At 47.0% G+C, this 20,130-nt stretch overlaps 2 protein-coding genes across 2 annotated transcripts; one reads left to right on the top strand and one right to left on the bottom strand.

Annotated features, from left to right (window-relative positions):
- Positions 1-473: 473 nt before the first annotated feature.
- Positions 474-8,868, bottom strand: LOC144101264 (fatty acid synthase-like). Its single transcript, XM_077634358.1, has 5 exons — positions 8,533-8,868; positions 6,872-7,075; positions 4,754-5,026; positions 2,613-2,715; positions 474-1,398 (listed from the first exon to the last, which is right to left on the bottom strand). The coding sequence occupies exons 1-5, from the start codon at positions 8,842-8,844 to the stop codon at positions 1,202-1,204; spliced, it is 1,089 nt and encodes a 362-aa protein (XP_077490484.1). The 5' UTR covers positions 8,845-8,868; the 3' UTR covers positions 474-1,201.
- A 7,695-nt stretch (positions 8,869-16,563) lies between these two features.
- On the top strand, positions 16,564-17,634 carry LOC144102286 (speckle-type POZ protein B-like). Its single transcript, XM_077635588.1, has one exon. It carries the CDS (start codon positions 16,564-16,566, stop codon positions 17,632-17,634), a length of 1,071 nt encoding a protein of 356 aa, XP_077491714.1.
- The last annotated feature ends 2,496 nt before the right edge of the window (positions 17,635-20,130 follow it).

Here is a 20,130-nt window from a genome sequence, read left to right as displayed (position 1 = left end):
CTGTCGTTGGTTGATTGTGGTGTGACGTCACGAACTCTGTTGACCGATCCTGAATTTGTGGTACAACGCGCAAGGGTTTTCCTTCAGAACGTCCGTTTTAATGTTGTCGCCTTAAAAAAGAACCTGGTCTGACAGCGCAGCTTGAACGCTTCTTAATTTTAACGAATAATTCTTGGACGGGTACGTGTGACTGCACGTGGAATTCATTAGAAGCAGATATTAGAACGAAGGCTGCATCGAAATAAACGTTCTTAATGGCGGTATTGTAGGGGCCGTGCCTTTTTTGGCATCCTTGCCATTGTTCGAACTGAAACTTTTATTTTCGTTAAGCCACAGAGTCAGGTTTTGTAGGACCTGAAGCAGCATACGGCATGAAAAATAAAAGAACGTTCGCAGACTCGGGTTGCCGACAGCTGTTTCAACAGCTGCTGAAACCACTTGGCTACCGCCACCCGCTGATAGTCGGGGGAAAACATGGTGCTGCTACAGCGGGAGGCGCACTATCGGAAGTAATATTGCGCGGAAAAGAGATTATTGCGCAACTGTCACGTGAACCAACTGTCTGCAATGCCTAAAGATATGAAGGGCCTTGCATAGCATATCATATCCTCTATTGCGACGGGGATGCGAGGCAGGCCTGCAATACTTGTTTCTATGAGAGCATGCATCTCGTAAATGTCTGCTGCCGGTAGTGCATGCACCTAGCAGTGTATAACGCTCACATCTTTATGGGGACTTAAAGAGAGTAAAGAGTTTGCTGACTGAATTCAATCTTGCAGTCAATCAGCAATGCTTAGGTTGTTCATCACCCATTAAGCGTTCATTGCGAAGTATTCAGATCGTGACGGCATCTAGGAGCGTTTAACGATATACCATAGTATGATAAAGTGTTTCTGTGCCCCGAAAAGCGTACGAGACTGGCCGCCCTTTGTCGTCCTTGAAACCATGCATAGTAATCGCTTATTTATTCGCCGCCGTAAAAAAAGCAGAGGCTACGTGGTTACCGTACAATTTGCTTATTGGCCGCCTTTATTGCATGTGAGATGCAACAATGGTGTGCATTACCAATAAAAAAACTCCAGTTCTCCGATGCCCTCATCATCGCACTCTCAGCAAACGTCACAAAAATTGATGAGAGTTATTTCAAGGAAGGCAGGGTGCGTGGCGATGTTCGTGGAACCTAAACTTGTTCCCTGTCTTTTCAGGCTGCCTGGCGGGTACCGGTGCGGCCACTGATCTCTAGCAACGCGTTAATAGTGCATCGCTGAACCTCCTGCATGCACAGCACGACTCCACAGAATCGCTCGATCGCGTGCAAAACTTCGACGCCCATCCCGGAGTCCATGCCAAGGTCCACGAGACTGATGGTAGGGTTTATCGACGACGGGTCCTCGAAGCCTGCGGTACGTCAACGAAAAACAGTAATTTATTAAATGCTGCAAAGTGAGGCTTCTGCTAAGATACAACAAAAAATATCATGTGCTGTAAAGTGCATTCCATTTAACAGAAAGGAATTAGAAGATGCCTGTCCTGCAGTCGACGCTTTAGAGAATTTTTTGCTTGCCGGCCCCATTTTTCTAAAACAATTAAAGCGAGGCAGTTTTCTTGTTTTAACACTAGGTACTTTGTACAGTGAATGCTGTATTGAGTTTTGCTTTGCTGTAATAAAGAACACCACTGCGAGGGTAGAACAGGGAAGATTAGCATAGGAGTACGTGGTTAGTGAGCATTGATCCGAACATTAATGCCTGCAGAATTATCTGCGAATAGCCGCATTTTCTAGCTTTAGCGAAATAATCCACATTCATTTTTCTACTTGGGCCGGTTGGTGAATATTGATTTTTTAAAAGGTTTAGCGCAAATAGGGAGAGGCCACTAGAAAGACGGCACCCATACTTTGTCGTGGTTTGTCCCTGCTTGCGGTAGGACGTTTTATAGGATCGATTAATTAAACAACAATGCCTAGTGCTTCTACACTACCAAAGTAGCGCTGAGTCTGGCGTGTTCGATACCTACACGAGGAGCTTGTTAATTATTTATCCCGTCTGTTTTATTTTGTTTTCTACCAAGTGTAGATTGGTTTCCAAGCCTCTCTGGCGGTCGCTCGGCGCCCACTTTTCTCATTTCACATCTATCGGGCTTTTATTTCGTATGATGTTCAGTTCTGGGCTATTCTAGCCGTCATAAGGTCGACGCTGACGGCGCAACGACTGAGGAACGAGGTAAGATCTAATGCATTGTAAACATTACTCAATTTGTATAGGAGATACACTGATCTTGCACAGACCACAAGCACACAGAGCAGCTAGGGCAGATTAGGCAGGATCCGCCATAACCATAACCAGGCCATAACCAGGCGGTGCCTACTTGTATTGCAAATTTCATGCGGCGAACATAGGATGACCTAAAAAATTGGGCAACTCAGTTTACGTGACATAGGTGGTTGAGGGTGGTTAAGGATAAGTTCGCGGGTGATCAGCGACGAACAACGCCTGGTGATTCGTCTTTATCGCCTTCTTACAATGCCCACTGTGGACGGCGCTGCGGACTTCGACGACGGAGCGAAAAGCTGAGGAACCAGCTAAGAATACTCTGAAACAGCTGGTACATACCGAGAATGCGTGCCACGGAATGGAGAAGCGCTTCCTCGGGGTTATTTTCAGACGTTGAGTCTTCGTCTACCTCTTGGACATCATTACGGATGGCAGTTTCACTCTGAAAGAAAGCAGAAGCATGCACTTACAGTCATAAAGAAAAGCCTTTTAGACTGTGAGGCGGATATCCACCACCTGTTGTGGGTTTGCCCGGCGCTGAAGCCGACGAGAATTCGGCACCTGGTGGCGGTGGGTCTCTCGCCGGACAATCCGGATTCCTATATTGCCTGGACACAGGGTCCATATCATCGTTCACTACTTGATTTCATTAGATCATCCCACCTTTTTTCATTTATTTAAGCATCTTCCTTATCTCTCATTTCATAACCTCTATGCCCTGAGGCAATAAACATCGCTTGAAAAAGAAAAAAAAAAAGCCTTTTAATGCGGAAGCATTTCTTGTCTCATGAGTGGCGTGTACAGAACCTGTCGGCAGAGCGTGGTGAACTGTCAATCATCCATTATAGAGAGAGTTAATAGAACAGTTCGATAAATAATTATGTAATAGCATGAACAAATATATAAAGCACCAAAACGGTGTATTGAGTATTAACTGAGCGAAATAATTAATTACCCATTTAATATACCATTTGGTGGTTATGATTAGTTGATTTATTCAATTAGTCGACAAATAATTGATAATGTATTCTAATTGATGAATGAGTTAATGACTGAAATAAATAAATAACAACTCGTGTTAATCATAATCAATTAAGCCACCAACAAACGAATTGACGTAATGGTTTCGATTCATTCAATTATTGAATCACTTCACACATTCATCGATAGTTAAGTCGAATTGAATAAAACATTAATGAATAAATTAATTACTGCTTTGATATTCTTACTAGACGCTCTAGCAACTGGACCCACGTCTTCGGATGCGGTATAACTGGGGTTAGGGCGAACACGCGACTTACAAACGGCAAAGCCATAAAGAAACGAACACGCAGCAACATAATCGGCAGCAGTAAGAGAAATGTTTTCGCATTACTGCACCTAAGCAGACAGCTTAGGATTGCCTGCAGAGTTTAAGTCGTCCAGGTACAAAAAAGAAAAACATTTCTCGAGGGAAAATGACGCTGCAGGAATCTCTTAGAGACTTCGACTTGTTACCAAGTTTCTTCTCTACTCTTCTGCATGCGCTTTGTTTGTTCTTTTATTTTATCTACAATTCGTACACTTTCTTTGTTGAACGAAATAAGTAAGCCACTTCCACACGCACCCTGTGCACCTGATCACATTGAATAGGCTTCCTGGTTTTGGGATCGCGTGAGAAGGCAGAAATAGAGGTTTGGTCGAAAAACCCCTGTGTGGTTGTCCGTGGAAGATGCATGCTCTTGGCAACACATTTAGGGTAGCTACAACCACGTGAATAGGGGATAGCCAGGAACACAAAACGGCATGAAGGGCTTGAGCGCAAGTGATTCCTCATAAGTAAAAAAAAAGAGAAGGAATACTTTTGTATACAGAAGTAAAATTAATTTCAGGCAAAATAGCGATATATATATATATATATATATATATATATATATATATATATATATATATATATATATATATATATATATATATATATATATATATATATATATATATATATATATATATATATTTTAGCTGTTTTCTCTTTAAAATACATTTGCTTCTTATTTTTTGCTTATTGCACTCCGCTTATCACTTATCAGCAGCATATCGGAATCAACGCGGTGGACGATAATCTTGCATTCAAATCTTAAGAAGACTAGTCGCTCTGGAGCACGGACTGTTGGGCGAGTTGGTGCATTGCAAACACGTACAAGCGCACAAAAAGATCTGATTAGGAAAGTGGGTGTGTCATGCGTCAGCGCACCATCTGGTGCACTGACAGCCAAAGAAATTAATTTTCTGAGCGTGGCCAACTGAGGTCTGTAGCGCGGTCAGATGACGTCATGCAGCAAGGTCGATTTAATGTGTGTTTCTGTCAATAAAGTTTTCAGTTGGAAGTGAGCGCTCGTGGTGTCTCAGTCTCCTACTTCGTGTCTTTGTGCGCTTGTACGTGTTTGTAGTCGCTCTGTTAGACGAGCCCAGAGTTCTACTTGCGGTTCGGCAATACCCACAAAGAGGTCGCGTCCCTCCGGCAAGGTAATGCAGTCCTTCCATCCGACGACGCCCCAGCGCTGTGAATGGTCCCAGGCTACCAGGTGGCCGATGCTTGGAGTGCCCCGGGGCACGGGCCAAGGAACCGGTGGGTACAGTGGCGAAAGGTCCATCTGAACGCCCAGGGTGTGCAGCTTTCCCAGGGAGCTCAGGAAGAAGGACAGGTTGTCCATGTTGCGTTTCATGAGGCCCACGACACTGGCCCGAGCGCCTGTACCGCGTCCTAGGACAGACTGTAGACATAGACAGGGTGGCAGTCCAAATAAAGGCCGTGAGAAGCAATATAATCTTCAATGAATAATGCTATCAACAATGCTTGTGCCGCGATTACTTGGTACACGTCACCCTTAAAGCCAGGACTAAGAGCCTACCATCATTGGTTTCCGCTGTCCAAAGCATGGGTGACCAACACAGAACTGCGAAATAATGAACCGGGTAAAATGACATCACGGACTGTAGGATCGTATTTTCCGCAGTTCTTTTCGGGGTGCGCGTCTTCTCCTTTGTTAATTTTGCTTACCTTTGTGACGTCACGACGAATAGCCTGGCAGCGATGCCTGACGCCAGTTTCGGCAACAAAAGGCGCGAGCTATAGACGACAGATAGCAAAAAATGACTCAAGAAAAGAGGTACACAGGTGTGGCGGCCGCATTTTCTAAGGATCGTTTTCTGGGTTCAATCTTTTACCTTTCTGTATTCGGTTACTGGCATTTGTAACATCACGGCTCGTGGATACGAATAACTCAGTCATCGACTCTTCTATCCGAGCGGTGGCTGACCGATCGTAGGAAAGAAAAAAGAAAGGATTGCAATAGTCATTGCCACAGTAGTCGCTATTTTCAGCGCAACGCGTTCAAAACGCCTTGCAAATAGCCTCGAACTAGTCAGCTAAAGTTGGAAAGTAATCAAAAACTTGGATTGACTTATTTTGTGTTAGTTCAATGCTCATAACCGTAAGAAAATCTACATAAAGTATGGAATAAGCAACAGGGGCTGCCATCCTGAAGATTTTTGACATCCCTCAGGCCAGTTTCTGTTATGTTCAACCTCGGCCTCTTCTCATTTCTACCATTGCCGTATTTATGTTAGCAAAGCGGATCGAAGATGAAAAAATATCTTTATTACACTTGAAATGCCGCATTTGAAGGGTGGTCAAGTGCAGATCACGCAAGAAATTATTTCGTAGACTGACGATTTTCGGGTTCATGATCGCAGTGAAGAATGACATCATCAGGTAAACTGGTAGATCTCCATGGCACTTCTTTACAAACTCAGCCGCCTATACAATTCCGTCCCGCGGCAGCAGAGTTTCGGTAAAAATGTGGCCGAGAGCCATGCGAACTGAGGTTTTTGTGCTCGTAATAAAGCCGAAATCTTGCTGAAGGTTATTGAAAAAAATGAGCAGATCATGCGTTCGTCTTTTCCCGGGCCTGAGAAAGCGTTCTTGCAACTTTGTAAAACAGAAAACATGATACTGAAAAAAACAGCGCACACAATACAGGGACGAAGAAAGGAAACGACAACACGAGCGCTTCGTCCCTGTATAGTGTGCGCTGATTTTTCAGTATGAGTACATACCAACTCGCCCAGTCTTCTACTTTGAGAAAACATGACTTTGTCAGTTACGTGAATAACAAGGTCGGATGCTTTCAATGTGCATAACATTCAGAACAACGAAAGCCTAATTTAAACCACAAATTTGAGCGTTCCTCGAAATTAAGATGCGCAACACTCTTTTACAAGTCACGGCGTCTAGCGTCATCAAAGTTTTATGGAACATCAAACCAATTCCAACAAAAATTGCTTCTATACTAGTAGTTATTTGCCAATCGTAAAGAAAAATTTAGCAATCAGAGGAGTTAGAAGTGTCCAAGAAATCATCACACACCAGCCAACGAATTTGATCAGCAGGAATCGCTGGATAATATCCTCTAATGATTACACATAACTATGTATGCAGTTAGAACAATGTTAGGTATATTCAAGGCAACTCCACGGTACAAAACTGCTAGATTCACAAAATCTGTCCGATCATTAAAGAATGACTAAGCGCCTACTATGATTAAGGCGAACACTACCTGCAGCAGACAATGGGGCGCAATCTCCACCACGATGGCGTCCGGTGGCACATGCCGCAGGGCCTCACAGAAGAGCACTGGATTCAGGAAGTTGTTGACGAAGTAGTCGGGTGAGCACTGGTTGACGGCGGGCTCGTTCCAGCGACTCTCTGGAACCGACGAACTCACCCAACGCTTGGTGCGAGGCTTAGCTTCTGGAAGCACCTGTGGCATGGTTAAGCAAACATTGTGCACTAAGTGTAGGTGCCGATAATCACATGCTTCTGAGGTTATCGGCAATACCACCTGATTAATTCACTGATTGCCCGCATTGAGGAAGCTTCTGCGCCTGACTGCGCTTGCGTACATGCCCAAGAACTCTTCACGCTTCTGAACATGGCATCAACTGTTTTATGCGTTTGAACATAACTGTCTTAACCTCCTAACTCAGAAGCCATGGTTGTCGTTTTTGCTAAATGATTCATGGTACTTTGATCTTATGCACTTCCATGTGGCAGAGATTTAGAGGAGTGATTTTCTCCAGAAGTTACAAGCGTGCAAGATATATCAATAGTTTAACTAATAATAATAATAATAATCGGTTTTTAGGGAAAGGAAATGGCGCAGTATCTGTCTCATATGTCGTTGGACACCTGAACCGCGCCGTAAGGGAAGGTATAAAGGAGGGAGTGAAAGAAGAAAGGAAGAAAGAGGTGCCGTAGTGGAGGGCTCCGGAATTGTTTTTGGCACAACATGGCATGCGCAGTAGAACACGTTCCAGGGCAAGTTGTGCGCTTCATCTATTTAAGTTATGGCATGTGCAGAAGATGGTGGTCACGTGCTCCATCCCAGTGGCCAAATTTCATCCTCACCAGGCGGCAGTAATTGCCGTGACTCATGATTGAGGTTTGTTTGCTTTAGTTTATGAAGGTTTAACGTCCAAAAGTGACTAGGAGCTATGATGGACGCCGCAGTGAAGGGCTCCGGGAATTTCGACCACCTGGGGTTCTTGAACGTGCACTGACATCGCACAGTACACGAGCCTCTAGAATTTCGCCTCCATCGAAATTCGACCAACGCGGCCGGGATCGAACCTCGCGTCTTTCGTGTCAGCAGCCCAGCGCCATAACCACTGAGCCAACGCGGCGGCGGAGTGAGGTTTGTCATGACTTGTAAGATATTATTGGCAAACGGGATTTTCCATAGAGAACCGTAACCAGCCTAGGCCGAGCTACAAAACAACAAACACAATGCTTTTTTGGTTATATTTTGTTACCGCTACAGATAATGCAACCAGTATCTGCTCCATACTAGGTGTATGCTTTAGTAATGCGTAACTGGTGCAATGGCTCTGGGAGAACTTGGTCAATGAAAGCAATGAAATCTCGCATTATTATCGGCAATAATGTCTTCTAGAATTTGCCTATAGTCGAAGGATTTTGAGAAGATCGCTGATTGAATAACGGCATTCGTGAAGTTAGATACAGGCCCAACTAATGTTCACCTTGCTGAAGTTTTACCTGCATCAAGGTGAAAGGTCGAGTTCGTTGGCGACAACAGTCTTCTCGAAGATGAAGCAGCGTGGAAACGTAAGAAATAAGTTAAGAAGGAGCATGTGCGTGTGTACCGCGCTGTATAATACGTAATGCTAAAGCGCTGATGTGAGAGTTTACGTTTTTCACCTTTTTGTACTCTTCTCTTAAAGCCGGCGCCACGCTGCTTATCAGCTTGCTGTGGAACGCCACGCCCATGCTGTCCACCTTCCGGGCGAACACGTTTTTAGCTGTGAGATCTTCGACCAGCTTGGCCACGGCCTGGGCTGGTCCAGACACGGTGACCGAGTCCACCGCGTTGTGACACGCAGGTTGCACTCCGTCGGAACACCGCTTCTGAGCCTCTTCCCATGATAGCCCTGCAACCACGACCTTAGTTTGAGACCCTCGGGCACTAACAGCCCGAAGGCCGTGTATCGGGCACCGCCTTAGTTCTGCCATTGGCGCCTCAGTTTCGCAGGTGATTACAGAATAGACTCTGGTGTCATTACCAGATCACGACACAGGGGAGTGTAGTTGGGATGAGGTGATGATCTGAAACATGTCTGAATATCTCAATATATGCGCATCAGCTGTGGTGCTTTACAGAGCACAGGAAGCGTAACCTAAAGGATTGTTAAGTTTATGCGAACGTTTTGGGCCGCATATGCATGTTGAGGGCAAGTGTTGCTTTTCAACGGGAGTACACATATGGTTAACTAGTCAGTATGGATAAGAAACTGCTTTTCGGTAGTTTATTACGTCGCTGTCCACAGTACGATTGCTAGATTCTGTTCCTAGTGTTTAATTATAACAAGCGATACTAAATACAACATTAAGCTTTCAAACATTACTACAAGCTCGTTGTTTCTACTGGGACTCGGTGTGAGGCCTTGGCTACCGACATGGCTACATTAAACAGAAATAGTGATAGGACAGAGCCCTGCGGCACGCCCATGTCCACCGGGCGAGGCTTGGAGAGCTTACCCCCTACTCGTACGCGCATGGTGCGCCCCCTCAGGAAACCATGAACGTATCGCAAAAGGCGCCCGCTCACACTGGCCCCCTCAAGCATGCACCGCGAGGATTGGTGCGCGGTGAACGTTGTCAAAAGCGCCCGAGACGTCCAGTAGTAGCAGCAGCGCAACCTGGCCTGCCGCCCTGGCATGCTCCAGCGCTGTAACAACGTCCGATATAGAATCAGCCGTGCACCGCATCCCACGGAAACCCGTCTGCCGCTCATCAAACAAATCAGCCTCCGCAGCCCGCTCGTTCAGACGCTGTAACGCCATATGCTCCATGAGCTTACCTGCCGCCGATGTTAATGCCACTGGCCGGTATCCGCTCAGCTCCGTAGGCGGGCGCCTTGCCTTTCGATTGGGACAAACGACCGCGGTTCGCCAATTCTCCGGTAGCTCCCCGCGTTCCCACACCAGGTTGATCTGCTGCAGGAGGATCTGTCGTTGCTGCGCATTCAGGTTTCGCAGCATCTGGTATGTACCTTCCGAGGCGACGGGCGAGGGACTGGCGTCGCTTCTGGGGCTCTCAGGAGCAGCTATATGTTAGCTGCGTTTGCGGGGCTGGGCGGCGCGAACCGCTTCCGCTGTCCTACCAAATGTGGTGTGTTTTGAACATTGTACTTTCATGCTATTTTGCATTTTATATACCTGTATGCCACTCCTGCTTGGGCGCTTAGCCTGTACTACGTTGTAAATAAATAAAAATAAACTTTTATCAAAATCTTCCACATCTATATTGAAAACAAGGGAGACGTGGAACCGGAAGCTACTTACTGTGGGAACTATCTGGAGGGTGGTTACCGTGGACGGAGTACAGTTACCGTGGAAGGCCAGTTGGCGACCTCGGAGTGCGATACCGGAGGTTGCTTACTGTGGAACAGGCCCCGTACATCAAGCTTGCACAAATCTCCACAGGCCGGTATATCCTGGAGTCCCTCGGAATCAGAATACCGGCCAACGACCCAACCCTCCTTCGCATTCCTCAACACCTTAACCGAGCTGGTTATCAAGCCGCTGTTGAGAAATATTTATTCCTCCCACAATGAGTAGCGCTGCAGAGCCCGTGCGAACGCACTCCACCGAGTGTACGGCTCCGAGCCGGGCGCCGTATGGGTGGACGCTGCCTGTACGGGTGATGAAGCAACCGCAGCCGTGATGGACTGCTCTTCATCCACCCTCCTCACACCACCTCTCCCTCCAGACACCTCCAGACCCGCTCTCTGTCATCCCCTCAGCTGTTATCTCACTATTGTGGCACATCCCCTGCATGTTCCCTATGCGGTGACCCTCACGCCACACTTTCCCCATCCTTTTCGGCTGCCCTGCTGACCCTCCCCCCAGACACAGCACGCCATCTCGAGCTGGGAGGACTGGGAGGTCCTGCTCACGTCTACAGACCCGACATCGCAGCTTGCTGCGGTGGCTCGGACTGCCGACGTCATTTCCCGACATGACCTCCTACTTGATGCAGTGCGGGACCGCGCAGTGGCCCAGGGACCCAGCAGGGCCTAATACTCACTTGCGAAATAAAGTTTGTCTGTCTGTCCAGACACCGCCCCAGAGGCTGCAGAGGAATCCGCCATCGCAATTGTCATCACGCGCACCGTAGCCGGGTACATTTTCAGATTCTAAGACTGCAATTCGAAATCTTGCGCGAGGCCGAGTCCACGTCCCTGCTTTTGGCGTACTGAGCTCGCCCGATGCACCCGCACCCCGCCATGTTAAGCTTATATAGGTGCCTACGCACTCCGGGAATGCCTGAAACGAGGCCGCCAACCTTTTTGCCCGAGGTTCTATGACCGGGCTCAGGCGGCCTCGAATCGGGGATTCGCGCATGAGCGAAGTCATCGTTCACAACTTGATTTTATTAGATGAGCCAACCTGTTTTTCATTTATTTAAGCATCCTCGTCATCCCTCATTTCATACCCTATTATGCACTGAGGCATCAACATCGCTTAAAAAAATTGCCGCTAATAACTATAGGTAGGGATATTTATCTTCTATCGAAGACGCAGAAAAGGAGCGCGCGAAACACAATAGATAGAGATAATACTCTAGCATAACTGAATTACTAAAATAAGGGTAGTTGCAGTTTCATTTAACCCTATGCGCGGTCGTGGCGAATTAACGTCGCTGTACGTAGTCTGCCAGACAAGCTTGATTGTACTTGTTAGGAATCAAAAGCCCAGTCTTAAGAACGATCTTAAAACACATTTTCTTGACTGTTTACCGTCCATCTTTTTCGTGCTTTTAATCCTGTTTTTAATAAAGAGTCCTGTTCTGCAAGATTGGCGTGATTAGTTCCTCTTATGTGTTATTATATGTCGGAAAGAGTGCACTATAGGGGATTTTCAAAATTACGCAAGTGCGCTTTCCGGCATACCAACGTTGCCCGAGAAGAGATCGCCAACCATGCGTTTCCAGCTGAAACAAAGCAAGTAGGAGTAGTTTTCGTTTGATTCTTCCAAAATACTTCTCTTAGATTCTACCCACACCCTTTGCGCTTGTTCTATAACCCCCCGCAGTTTTTTTATCGAGAAGTCGGCCATCTTGTACTTGGGTACAAGATATGTGGGAAAGCGCACTTGCGGATTTTTGAATTTCCCCTATTCGCTGTGTTGTTCCTTTCTGCCTGGTGTATACATGCTTTGGGTGCTGATCTCACTGTCAGGTATGAATCGTGCGTTTTGCCGCAGCACCTGAGACAATTATATGCATCAAAGGAGAAATAAAAATAGACAGGAAGATAGAAAGAAAGGAAGAAAGAAGGAAGGAATGAAGGAAAGAAGGAAGGAAGGAAAGAAGGCAGGAAAAGAAGAAAGGAAGGAATGAAGGAAAGAAGGAAGGAAGGAAAGAAGGCAGGAAAAGAAGAAAGAAGGAAGGAATGAAGGAAAGAAGGAAGGAAGGAAAGAAGGAAGGAAAAGAAGAAAGAAGGAAGGAATGAAGGAAAGAAGGAAGGAAAGAAAGAAGGAAAGAAGGAAGGAAGGTGAGAAAGAAAGGAAAAAAATGATGAGTACCAGCAGCAAGCAGTGAGGTGCGTCTTCCTTTGAGCTGCTGCCCAGTGCAGTATTATTTGAAGCTACTAGAAAGAGCTGCTTTCTTTTTCCTCTACCGAAAGCAGTCGCTGGTAATAAAGATGCGTTCGCGGCAAGCGCTTCAAAGCTCAGTGTGAAGAGTTGCGTACTATTGAGGATTTCACCGTTTCCTAGGCGACGTAAGCATGAAAGACGCGTTAGTACAGTTTACTTACCTCCACAGCGGTGAAACTGGAAAAAGCCCGAATCCGTCGCATTTAGCTCCACGCAAAAATCTTGCTCTTTCTCGGACCTTGCAAAAAACAAAAAAAAGTGAAGATATAAGTATGCACGACAAAGTAATTCAGTGAGTTTAGGAGAGATATAGATTAGCCAAACTAGATGTGCCGCATTTTTAGGCAACAAGGAGCAACTGTATTGGTCCTGACATTTACCAACTACATCTAAAGCCTTAACTGCCTTAACTTATGACACCTCGTGTCGAGGTGTCATAAGTTCCGCTTCCGGCGTTAGCGAAACCGTATCACAAATTTCCTGTTTAAAAATGGGAAAACTAAGAAGATATCCAACTTAACTAAACGAAAAGGCCTTATTTCTGCTTTTAGGAGGAACACAGTGCTGAACGTCGTCCGGATAAAGTCAGAAAAAAAATCGTGCTCGGAAAAGATACCATGTATCTCCACTTTTTGTTGTGTGCAACGAAACTCTGAAGAGACGCAGGTGTACATTTGCTACTGACTGCGATCTACACTGCTTACTACCTGTAAGTCGCCATAGGCGACTGAAGTAGCCAGTACGAATAGCAGCACCGGAGAGACCGTAGAAAGCGTCATCAGGGAAAACTGGTAAACAACACTCTAGGGCTACAGTCCCGTTTAAATACCAGCCCAGATGTCACGCGAAAACTAACATCAGAATTAAGCGAACTCTTTAAATGACGTGCCTCTATGGCGCACACTTGTGTTCGCTTGCGCAAAAAAAGGGGGGGGGGGGCGGGCCTTAATTTATCCGGCGGACATATACGTCATGTAAATTCTTCCGGCCCGTACCGGTGTGGCGTCTCTGCACCACATGCGCAGTGGAACAGGAGCGCAGAATCGGGACTGCACGTGTCTAGTAGGAAACGTATACATAAAAGATGAGATGGTCGGTATTCGTAACCACCTGCGCGAAATAATTGGCCGGACTAATGTGTTTGCCGTATTCTGGCTTGGCCCGCATCTTTCCCCTGTGCGATTAGCACATGAACATGCTGAAGTCTACACTCCGTTTCATATATAGCAGGCAACGCTGCGTGCAAACCAAGCGCGCCTGTTCACGATGGCTAAGTCCGCACCCGAAAAATAGTTCGCCCTACAACCACAATGAACACAAGGATATTTCGTCGCGACGGATCTCAAGCGCCATGAATGACAATCTCCTACACTTCGTTTTACTTCTTGCCACAAGTTAGCCTTCCAACTAATCGGGACTTTGGCGATCTCATAGGCGGCTGATAGGCGAATCACCCTTACTGCTTCCGCGCCTAAAAAGTAGTTCACACTCAGAGTAATTTATAGCCAGGGGGTCCAAGTAAAGAGCGCCCTACAGCTTCAGCCGTTTTATAGCTACCACTTCGTTTCATACCGCTCTTTGTTTTCGTCCAAAAGATTCACCGAGGCTTCGAGAAGGACGAATGATACTTGGCGGAGTAATACGGTTTCGCGGACACATTGCTTCCACGACCTCCTCGGCGTTGCTTGGTATGTCTGAAACAGAGTATAGCGTCGGCAAAGAAAACGGAGCATGCTTAACAAACCATGCAGAGAGATGCGGATTGCGATTCAGTCCGAACTTGTGGTGTATATGCAAGAGATCGCTCATAATTTCAAAAAAAGAGCCGGATGGGCATTGCATATCTGTCGTTTTTTTCTTCTCTTTGTTGTGGTGCGTTTTGTTGTGTTTCATGCCACATAGGCAGCTAATGCCATCATGCGCCAAGCTCAAAGTATAGAATTGGTTTTCTGTAGATTTTCTTCTCTTCGTATATTCTCGCGCAAAATGTGCTTGCGCATTGCAGCTACACGGAAGACGGAAGGGATGCCACATAAACGTGCCACATAAACTTCCCTGAGTCATTAGTGCGTGTGTGCGTGTCTTACAATCGCCTCTTAATTTTATTTCCCGATATAGGTTATGAAAGGGATGCCAAGCACTATGCGAAATGCTCCATAAGGGTCGTTCATGAATTCCGTCGACATCAAATCACGCGCACAGCCTGGACATATTTCTTATTGCGTAAAAAGTTTGTACATATTACTTCTCCCCTTATCCTCTCTTCCTGTCCCCTCCCCACTCTCATTTCATTTTTCCATTCTGTCTGCTATCCTTTATTTCCGCTGCCCCAGCTCAGGTGCTTCAGTATCGAGGGCAGATGCCGGGGCTAGCAAAAATCTTTTCCTTCCCTTTCACTATTATTTTAATAAAGATACTACTACCACCACCACCGTCGACATGCGGGAAGGCCTGCTTAATACATACAGACCGTGGCATTAAAGGGGGATGGGTGGGTGGGTGGTGACCTTTTAAACGGCACGGAAAAGTTTTTCTGGCTTTATCGGGTTTAACGTCCCAAAGTGACTAAGGCTATGAGAGATGCCGTAGTGAAGGGCTCCGGAAATTTCGACCACACGAAGTTCTTTAACGTGTACCAACATCGCGCAGTACACGGGCCTCTAGCATTTCGCCTCCATCGAAATTCGAACGCCACGGCCGGGATTGAGGCCGCGTCTTTCCGGTCAGCAGCCGAGAGCCATAACCACTGAGCCAACGCGGCGGTTTCAGAGGAAATTGCTATCAAATACTCGTAACAAACCAGTCAAACTCAGCTATATACTTCGAAATTCGCATTATCCTGATTGCGGCTTCTGCGGTGAAGTAGGTAACTTATACCACATGGCACGGGAACGCCAGAGCAATACAGATATTCCGAGAAATCAACAACCCACTAACTGAGGACTAGGAGGCGTCGCTGACTTGTTCACTTCCGGAAGACCAGCACTGGCTGATGAACCGGGCAAGAGCGATGGCAACGCGCAATAGTTCTCTGGATTGAGGACCCACCCAACTAACCTCCATTTATTCTATCTATTAAAAGTTTTGGTCCCTCATTTGCCCACAACCTCCGCGACACTCCCAATGCTGTGCTTGCCTTGCATTCGGCCCGCGTTAATGTCGTGCTCTTGATGACTATGATCGGATGGTCGCGCCCTTTGTAGCGAGCGGGCATCTCAGACCATTGCCTGTATTATTACAATAATTTTATTTCTAAAAATTTTTATTTGGCTTACAGCCATATTCTTTTGTTTTAAATTGGCTTAGCCTGCTATACAAATACGCGGTGTTGGCAGAGGCTTTTTTTTAGTTAATTTAAATTGCCTCATTATAAAATTTGTTTAGATACAAGAAAGCTTGCCGTGACGGCACTGCTATTAAACCGCTTCATCTGAGACAGCTATGATCGCGTTTACGCCGCAAATACGCACAGTTCCTGACATCACAGGAGACAGCTACTATTGATAGTGCGGCCAAAGCAACGAATGCGGAAAAAATCGCTACAAAACACCGCCCTTAGATGGGGCTCTTTTGCCGTCAATGTCATGTTTTAAATGACTCTTCTTTTTCTTCTTCTCCTCAAGTACTCATTAAAAGCTCTTCAACTTTCTTTTCCGTCTCGTATGTGAGGCAGATAACCTAGTTTGTTGATTGTGCGTCGGGAGGCCAATATTTTCTTGGGCGGTATTTTCGAATGCACAACGAAGAGAACAACCTGATGTCCTTTGTTGTAGAAAATGTTTATTCACTCCAATTTGAATAAAACAAAAGAACCTATCCCGGGGGTTTGGAGGAACGAGATCGTTGCTGAAGAAGTGGAAAACGAAACGGCACCCCTGCGCAGCACCGGCAGACACAACAACAACAACAACAACCGGCCGACAAGCCTTGCCGTCCGGATTCCTTCGAGAAGTAGACCGTGGCTGAGGACTGCGGTTTACTAGGGCGGTTGCAGTGAGCCACCCAGTTCTACAGACACGCGGTAAGCAGGGCTTCTGAGAAGCTTCCGACGACTGCCCTAAGCTTAGCCACAATGTCCTCAATGGAGATCGACTGCGTAACTGAACCCAAAACTGAGAAGCTCTCTTTCCTCTGGGTCATAAAAGACATCCACTTGTTCTCGCAACAGATGACTGACGGAATCTACAGCTCACCGTTTCCCTCAGAACAGGAAGGCGGCGATAAATGGTACCTCAAGATTAGGCAGCGCACGTTCGATATGAACGAACAATATCTATCTCTGTTCTTGTTTTATACAGGCGCCTACGACGTACTTGCTGAGGCTGTATTTTGCGTCATCGATGCAGCCGATGAGGAACAGAACGCAAAACGTACAAGCCTCAAACCCTTCTCCAGGCATAGAGGGGGCTGGGGTTTCGATAAATTCATCCCCAGAAGCGCCCTGGAGTGTACCAGTTGTCACAGTTTGAGGGAAGGTGACCTGGCGATACGTTGTGTGGTGACAGTCATTGACGGCTACGTCAGCACGCCTGAAAGTCGCAGGAGCGGCAGCGCCATAGTACTCCAGTCCCGGCTCTCCGAGGACCTCCACTGGCTACATGACAGCGCAAGCCATTCCGATATCACCATTAAGGTCGGCGGAGGCGCGTACCGCGTACACAAGGCGATCCTGGCCTCCCGGTCGCCCGTATTTCGAGCAATGCTTAGCCACCAGATGCTGGAAGCTCAGGAAAAGGAGGTCGTGGTTTCGGACATTGACTACGATGTGTTCGGTGAGCTGCTCTTCTTCATCTACACCGGGCGTACTCGGAAACTACGCGACATGGCGGACTCTCTGCTTGTAGCGTCTGACAAGTACGGCCTACGGACACTCCAGGACTTGTGCGAACGGGCCCTCATCGAAAGCATGGACGTCGACAATGCCACATCTACACTCATCCTCGCCGACCGCCATAACGCCGGCGTGCTCCGCCGCAGTGCCATTGACTTTATCTGTGCCCACGGCAGTGAAGTCACTGAAACGGCCGGTTGGAATGCACTCATGATGTACCACGCCGACTTAGCGGCAGATGTCGTCCGTGAGCTTTGCGCTCGCTGCAACAATTCGGGCATGCCCCCAGCTAAACGACGGAGAACCGTCTGAAAAGACGAACTGGCAGACGCTGAGGTCCTGTCTACTGCTACTGTTGGAGTGAGTCCCCAAGACCTGAAGGAATGGTGTTGTTTCCTACCTTTTCTTCTGAACTGGCAGCATGGTTTAGAGCTTTGCTTCTGGACTCGCCTTAGCACTGCTTCGCTTGCGTTCTCATCATGCTCCTAGATGTCTACCTCTGCTGTTTTCTTTTTTTGGAAAAAACCAGACCTAGAAAATGAAAAGCAAAATTGCGCCTGTCTTCGTCTATTGCAAAATTTACCGGTGTTCTAAACGTACAAGTGGGGACAAAAGTAAACGGAGCAGCCTATTGCTGCCCAACATTTTTCATGTGTTGCCTAATTGTAATTGGCAGCTATGGTGGCTCGCACAAGTCCGCCGCGGTGGCTCAGTGGTTAGGGCGCTCGGCTACTGATCCGGGGTTCCCGGGCTCGAACCCGACCGCGGCGGCTGCGATTTTATGAAGGCAAAACCCTAAGGCGCCCGCGTGCTGTGCGATGTCAGTGCACTTTAAAGATCCCAAGGTGGTCGAAATTATTCCGGAGCCCTCCACTACGACACTTCTTTCTTTTTTCACTCCCTCCTTTGTCCCTTCCCCTACGGCGCGGTTCAGGTGTCCAACGATATATGAGATAGATACTGCGCCATTTCCTTTCCCCCAAAACCAATTATTATTATTATTAGCTGCAGTGGTAAGCGCATAATGGTAGTGGAAGTCAGTGCGCTTTCTCATGAAAAAAAGTGTTTCTTCGTTTCGGATTGAGAAAGCATGGTTACATTAGAAGGGAACAGCGTGCTCCGTTTACTTATGTACGCAACAGTACGACGGTTTACTATGTCGGGATATACTTCTTGCACTGTTTTCGGTAGCGCCCTCCGCAGAACCTTCCGCAGCAGTCACTACCACAGTTGAAGCAGTTGTGAAGCCAATATAAATTAAGTTTGGTTTGATACGAGCTTTTCAAGGCAATTTTTTTAAAGACTTGCGATAGTGTGGAGTATTTCTTGAAACAAAACCTAGCTGCATTGCTTTATTGGCAGAATTGCGGCTATTAACTTTCCGTTCTCTGCCCCTTCTGTAACCCCCGTACCGCATGAGACCTACCTGCGCTCTTAGAAGACATGACGGATGAGGGTGAATTTCCAAGTGAGCTCAACTATACTAGTGTACAACTCAAGAACGCAGCGACTTTGCACCGTCAAGGGATCCTCTTCCAGCCAGTGCCGTCGGCCAATTCTCCTGGCCCGTGCTAGCGTGACAATGCCGGGAGCGGCACCACAACGAAAAGAGGGAACTGTCCCTGATCTCAGAGAGGAGGGATTATCCCCTTTCATCTACCACTCCCTGATTTGTCACACTAGTACTGTCATCAGAATCAGCCGACGCCACTGGCTGGAAGGGGTTCCTTTGAAGGGGGAAAGCACGCTGCACTCTTAAGTTGTATCCGACTGTAGTGTTCTAGCTGGATGATATGCTTACTGACCACCATGTGAAGGTGCCTTTTATTCGGCGTACGTGAACCAGTACTCTTCTTTCGCCTTTATTAAGCATGGAAGCGTCGTGCCTTTTCCGGTGGTGGCATGCAACAAAGTGGCGACGACTGCCCCGTTTGCAAAGATTCTTCCAGGAGGGTCTTCATTTACCCTCCTACCAATAAGCTTACGTTGACAATAAGCTTACGTTCTGCTTATTCAGTGCCGTCATGAGCATGCGATAGAGTTATTCTTCCTCACACAGTTGTTTACATCACCTCCGCTCTGTTTCTGCGGTTCCGCCAAATGAAAAAGCTGTGCCACATCGGCTCGTACTCGCGACAGAAAAGTAAAAGTTTCGCAAAGAACATCGCAGAACACGCTGAAAGATGGCGCAGAACAAATTATGCGTTAAACGCGCTCCAAATACCGCGCCGAAAGGTTGAAACCGAAGGCATCTTTGAAGCGCTGGCATCGTGAAACTTTTGTGTATTGATTATCGCTAGGAATAAATTCGAATGGCAGTGAGTTATATGAACTTATAAACTCTGAAATTATCTGGATCCTGTTGACAACGCCCCGCATGCGCATTTAATGTTTACTGCGTAGATTCTCACGCAGAATGGCCTCCTATTGGCTGCGTTTCTGGAAGCGTTAACATTAGTTTGTCGGCCGTTAACGACTTCCGGCAATGTATGAGTACAAAGCAACGAGCATGCAGCAATGTTTTGCCTTTCGTTTCTAAACAGCGAACATTAAACACGGGAACCTCCGCGGCTGAATCCGACGTAAATTGGCCACTGCCCCGCTCATGAAGAATCTTTCATGCGCAATGCTCATCTTCACGGTTCTGCACCCTCATATTATGGTTGTTGGCGCCGCGGATATCGTGACGTCACCGGTTCACTTCCGAAGTGTGGAAGATGGGGCAGTAACCGGTGCTCCGTGCGAACGCATGAGAGTCCTCCAATCTCCTGGCGGCTTATGAAACAAGCACACGTAATCCGCGGAATT

Source organism: Amblyomma americanum, chromosome 8 (assembly GCF_052857255.1).
Source record: "Amblyomma americanum isolate KBUSLIRL-KWMA chromosome 8, ASM5285725v1, whole genome shotgun sequence".
Lineage (NCBI taxonomy): Eukaryota > Metazoa > Arthropoda > Arachnida > Ixodida > Ixodidae > Amblyomma > Amblyomma americanum.
Note: the sequence above shows the minus strand (reverse complement) of the source record. Positions and strands in the feature narration are given on the sequence as shown.

Bases quoted from the DNA above. Each gene is read 5' to 3' on its own strand.
- LOC144101264 (XM_077634358.1), bottom strand. From the start codon at position 8,844: ATGGCAGAACTAAGGCGGTGCCCGATACACGGCCTTCGGGCTGTTAGT. The intron at 7,076-8,532 runs GTGAAAAACGTA...ACCATGCCACAG, and splicing joins TAAGAGAAGAGTACAAAAAG to GTGCTTCCAGAAGCTAAGCC. The intron at 2,716-4,753 runs GTGGGTATTGCC...GCTTTCTTTCAG, and splicing joins CGGAGGGACGCGACCTCTTT to AGTGAAACTGCCATCCGTAA.
- LOC144102286 (XM_077635588.1), top strand. From the start codon at position 16,564: ATGTCCTCAATGGAGATCGACTGCGTAACTGAACCCAAAACTGAGAAG.